Genomic DNA, 6,000 nt, shown 5'->3' with positions numbered 1-6,000 from the left:
ACGTACTTATCTATTTGCAGAACGTGTATGTAGATATCGATTTGCAGAAAGTTTATGTAGATATGTGTGCTGATAGTGTGGATTAATAGCTCGTTTGTTCTTAGCAAATTTGTCGTACTTTGAACCCTTCTCGTACAAGCGGCATATTTCAGAAGCTTTGTAAGACGTTGATAACTAGTATCAAAGAAAATATCAAATTATTCTTACCCAAGCGACCACTTCAAAACAAAGGGCAGATTATCGACACACTGTACCTTTAACGACAGCCGCTAAAGAGGACGTCACGGCCTGTGCAATCTGCAATATGCAGGTCACGTCATACGTACTCAAGATGCATACGATACATATAATGTATCATGCCACCCGTGACGAAATCGCATCCCCTTTGGTAATAAAACAAGAACGATTAATGTCTTAGTTTTTAAAGCCAATCTCGAGTTCCCGCTGGCGATCTGCGATGATGGTTAGGTGAGGCATCAGAATCCTACTCTGACAAGGGTATTCGGCATGTTACTGAGAAGCGTACGCTGACACTGTGGTACACGTGGCTTCGGAAAACAGACACACAGATTTGTGAAATGCGAATGTTCAACGCCATGAGCAGGTAAACCTTTATCAATTGTATTTACGAATCACAAAGTATCGTTAACGCAACGAGGGTGAGATATGATGAATTTTGAAGATTTACATGTTGGTAAACACTTATTTAAGAGAACATTGTCTGTCTACTAAAGAAATAAACGACGAGTAGGAGTTGTTTATCGTACAATAATATCGCACAATGTAGTAATCGTAGGCAGAAGGTATGCCGCATTGCGGCCCTAACAAAGATGCCCCAAGTGGTATTGAAATGCGTTCGTTCGTCAAGACGGAGACCATGGTTCGATTCCTAACGTAGGTACACTGTGCGAGGTCCAGCCGAGGTGGTTCCCGCACCGACAAGGCCGGAATAATGCTATAAAATATGAGAAAATCAGAGTAAATATTGCTTAAGGACCCATCAGCAATCTTGCAGCTATTGGCAGCGAGTATGTTGTATGAAATGAACGCGATTCACGAACCTACGAAGGGTTGGACTCCTACAAAGATCCCTCGAGTGGTACAGTGGTGCCACAAGCTTATTGACATGGTATTCGCGACCAACTGAGGTCTTAAATATAAAACATAATATTAAAGATGAGTGAGTGAGTTTTAAGTGTTTCAGTTATATCACAGCGTGTCAGTTTGATGTCAGAGGGAAGCCGAAAGTGATGTTGCTCGTTGGTGAAACCCACAGGCTCGGGATAGTGGTCAGAAACCTTGAAACATATCTTGTATTCAGACCTACGATCATAGGTTTCGGGCACGCCTAAGGGACGCAACTCTGCACACAGAATATTTTGAACTACATGATATGTAACTAGCGATCGGGAAAGGTTGTTAGCTGGTTGTTGAAGTTCTAATCAGTTTTATATATAATACAACATAGGAGTGTGTTGGGTTTAATGCCGCTTTGAACAGTATTCCAGTTATATCACGGCGTGTCAGTTTAATGTGGGAGGAAAGCCCGAAGTGATGCAAATCTCAGACATTGAAAACTTTTGATAAAACATAGTAGAGCCAATTACCGTTTGACCTGCTGATGATAAAAGATCGAGCACGGAAACATCAGAGCAAATACATCTCTTGGTATGTCTGGTTATAGTGATGTAAATATTTTCAAATTCAATTAACAAAGTTTCTATTAATACATATATGGCTGTTTATATAATCATTGTTAAATTGAGTATTCATCACTGCTGTTATCTTTGTCTGTCAGCACACTTGCTCGAGAGTTTCAACTTTCCTCCCCGTGTGAAGCCAATTTCTGGTGTCCCCCGTCGTAATATTGCTAGAATATTGCCGAAAGCGGCGTAAAACCATACTCACTCACTCATTCACTCAACTTTCCTCCCAAACTGAGCTGACATTTAACCAAACTGTTTTAAGAGGAACTGGTTTTGTATACCACCATGATCACAACTTTACACTAAACATAAAAGGATGTGAATGTTCTAAGCATTAAAAAGATGAATATAGTCCAATCTTTAGTCCTCGGTTTTGTGAAGGGTTAGCTTCTTACATGAAATATTGATAATGATATATAAATGCAATCGTCATATGGTGATGTTATTTGTTATAGTTTGTCTTATATGTGTAAGCACCTCTATATTAATTGTTGGATCAAAGAACTTAGCAAAGTGACAAATAAATAAAACATATACAACATCTCAGGCCGGTGTGTAAGCTGAGGAAGAAAACCTCAAAACAACGCAGCAGTATCATCAGTAGTTGACTCTCAGACCTGACCACATGTCAATTCCACTTTTGTACTTGATTCCTTCAGGAACCCATGCTTGCCGTAAAAGGCGACTATGCTTGCCGTAAAAGGCGACTATGCTTGTCGTAAGAGGCGACTATGCTTGCCGTAAAAGGCGACTATCCTTGTCGTAAGAGGCGACTAACGGGATCGGGTGGACAGGCTCGCTGACTTGGTTGATGCATGTCATCGTATCCCAATTGCGTGGATCGATGCTCATGACATCAATCACTGAATTGTCTGGTCCAGACTCGATTATTTACAGACCGCCGTCATATAGCTGGAATATTGCTGAGTGCGGCGTTAAACAACAAACAAACAAAACTTGATTCCAAAACTCCATAAAATCCGTACAAAGGGAAATATCATCGGGCCAGCATTTCCCTGTCTGATAGAGTAACCATTATCCATAGCACAATCAAGAAAGGACTTTCTTTCTATTCACAAAAAGTGTTATAGACACGTGGAATTAATACACGTGGATTCTCAAAGACTCAAAACATCTGCTTCATTATTTTGCAATCTCAAAAAAGAACCAAGTTCACTTATGTCAAAACATTGGCTTTTTTAACTTTGTACACCACAATCCCGCAAACCTCATTCCTTGATTCATGGGGCATTTGGCACCTAATATGGTGACTATAGATACAGTTACATCTCTGTTTTCAAAGGTTAAGGATAATTTTGCAAAAACGAAAGTAAATGTCAACTGAAGTTTACTGAGAAAACAATGTGTGAAATACTGGACTTCCACGTTGATAAATAACTTCTATGTGAAAATTTGGGATTAGACATTTAGGCAAGAAATAGGCATCCCTATGAGCACCAATTGTGCTCCCCTCCCTGCTAATCTGTTTCATTAGAAGAGTCAGAAGTTCTTTTTCAGATTGTCAAAATCAAAATATGATATGGCCAACCAATTTAACTTAGGTTTCATGTATATCGATGATCTGATACCGTTCAATAATGGTCAAATAGCCAATTCCTTTCCACTGATTTTAGAGACGTCAGACCTCAATGCAACATTAAGACAGCACTGTCGGGTCCACAAATTTCATGTAATGTATTTCTGTGGCAGGTGAATTGTGTCTGGACTTGGCAAAGTGCAATAGTATGTCGGATACGATTAAAAAAGGTTGAGTTTTCGCACTTTTGAAGAAAATAATAACAATATGTAACCCATGATGAAACACATCTGATAACGTGCAGGATACGATCCGAGCCCTTCCACGCTCTGAAGACATTATACACGTATCTATTTGGCCTGCAGGGAACTTTATCACACCACTTTCCTTTGATAACGTAGGCTGTAATAAAAGACCGCCGGGCATATAGATTTGTCTTGTGACAGACAAAGTAATGTGTGTTTCCGGTTTCCCTAATCTGCACCCCCACCACACCCCACCACACCCCACCACACCCCACCACACCCACACCACACGAACACACACGCACGCACTCCAAATTACCGTTTTTCAGAGAATAGGAATGTGGAACTAAAACTAAAATAAAATCTGCCTACCAACCTTATTTTTGATGGGCAGTGGGGTAGCCAGTAGATAAAGCGTTCGCAAGTCACGAAGACCTGCGTTCGATTCCCGAAAGGAGTACAATGTGTGAAGCCCATTTCTGGCGTCCCCGCAATGATATTGCTAAAAGTGGCGTAAAACTATACTCACTCACTGGATGGGCTGGAATAGGAAATATAGTTTGTTCTTTTTTTTCATTTTTTTTTTTTTCATGAAGTAAAGGACGGGTTGGGTTGGGGTGGTGGGAGTGGCTGCTAAAAGTACTCGTTACTACTTGGAGTAGACACGTTATTCAAACCGTGTTCGTGTTTCATGGTAATTATATCCCACAGAACGTAGCTATATTCACATGTCTTCTCTGTAAGAATCACTCCAGGCGAAATGCCTTTTTTCACAACCCCAAATTAATTTCCCCGCTATTTTAAGTTTGATTGATTCTAATTTGTTTTACCGGGACTTTTTAAGTGATTGATTGACATGTAAATGACAGGTGTGCGACAGATGTAAGTTAATATGTGTGGCACGGTGGCTGTCGAAGGCAATAGACACTTTAATGATAGATTAAAGTAGCACATTGGTTAAGAAAAGAGCTCTATAACGCTGATGACATTGTGTAGCAAAATTCTCACGATAAAGCCTTCACCTGTGTAATCATTAAGGTAATTGATTAAGTACACGCACGTTATGTCTGGCGCAAAGATGTCATAGGAATAATCTAGTGGGATATATACCGGTACTTCTCAAAAGAGTTAAGGACAACACGATTCTTTCATATTACTATGGTTAATCTGTCCTGACAGCAGTGTTTCGGCGACTGTTTCAGTCTAGTAACGTTTTGATAACGTTTGTATATTTTTTTTTTGCCCAGTAACTTTTGCCCGACAGTTCATGTTGAGGTGAGATGAAATAGGGTTTAACGTCGCGTCCAAGATTATTGCACTTATATAGCGACATGCATGCACGTGTGTGTCCAGACTGATGCCGATTTATAGTGCTAGCTCACTGAGATACCATGCCGCAGTTTAACATGAATACCCCACTCAGACACAGTATACTGACTCCGAGCCGACCAGTCCTTGTTTTAGCCTCTTAATGCCGAGCGCCAGACAGGGTAACAACAAGTACCATCGTATAACGTCTTTTGGTTCGAACCCCGGACCTTCCGCTCTGCGGGTGGACGCTCTACCACTAGACCACGGAGGCGGTCTAGTTCATGTTGAAGCATGGCATGACATACAAGGGAAGCAATCAGGTGGTTCTAAACCTTTTAAGTAGTACCGTATTCGACGTAATAAGCGCCCACGGCGATATTTGCTAATATATTGGCTAGTGAACAATCCCGATTAGCACCCCTTCCGATTTATCAATGTACACAAGACATATATATTCGCGTATAATACGCACTTGTGTGTTAAATGCACCCTTAATTTTGGAAATTTAAATTCTGGAAAAATATATCTGTCGTATATAAACATTTCAGGCTGTCAGCATAAACCACGAACTTTATCCTTTAAATAATATTCTAATAACAGCCCCCTATTTCTAATCTTGAGAGCGCTCTGGGCGCTTACTACATCGAATATGGTATATATCATGAAGAAAAAAAAAGAATTTATGATTACGTTATTGTTGACGATACTGTATTTATTCAGTCACATGGGTAAACATTTCTAATTTTCTTTGACGTTTTGAAATGTTCAATGAGGATGAAATTGTTTTTGTTTTTTTAATTAATGCAAACAATTCAAAAGTCAAGTTTCTCCAAGGATTTTGTGTATTCTCTACACAAGATATTGGGAATTCGGGTCATGTTCATTCTTCATAAGAGATGAGAATAAAGGGGGTGTTACCATTATTTTTTCCAAAATATGCTTCAAAAGCTTTTCTGGTCAGCTGACAAGTGGTTTATTATGTTTGTAAGCGGAATATCGGACAGTCTATGTCATCAAATTAATTATTTATCAGTTTTCAGTTATCAGTATGTGTACTGAAACACCTTAACGTTTATCTTTCAGAATATGTCACTACACTGCTCTTTAAAACATTATGATCATATTATTGCAATAACCTGCAACATTTCATACATTTCATGAATCCATAACAGTTTATACTTCAACATAAACTGCTGGAAAA

The 6,000-nt window shown here is 39.5% G+C and overlaps 1 protein-coding gene across 1 annotated transcript in view; it reads left to right on the top strand.

Moving 5' to 3' along the window:
- Nucleotides 1–416: 416 nt before the first annotated feature.
- Nucleotides 417–6,000, top strand: part of LOC124135610 (protein grainyhead-like) — a 60,741-nt gene continuing 55,157 nt past the window's right edge. Inside the window, exon 1 of the mRNA XM_046501014.2 lies at nucleotides 417–604. Within this exon, the coding sequence (XP_046356970.1) occupies nucleotides 579–604 (26 nt within the window). The 5' untranslated portion in view covers nucleotides 417–578. The remainder of the gene's footprint in view (nucleotides 605–6,000) is intronic.

The sequence above is a fragment of the Haliotis rufescens genome, unplaced genomic scaffold, assembly GCF_023055435.1.
Source record: "Haliotis rufescens isolate VD_foot unplaced genomic scaffold, xgHalRufe1.0.p SCAF_2, whole genome shotgun sequence".
In the NCBI taxonomy this organism is placed as follows: domain Eukaryota; kingdom Metazoa; phylum Mollusca; class Gastropoda; order Lepetellida; family Haliotidae; genus Haliotis; species Haliotis rufescens.
The sequence above is the reverse complement of the archived record's forward strand: the minus strand, read 5'-3'. Positions and strand labels throughout refer to the sequence as shown.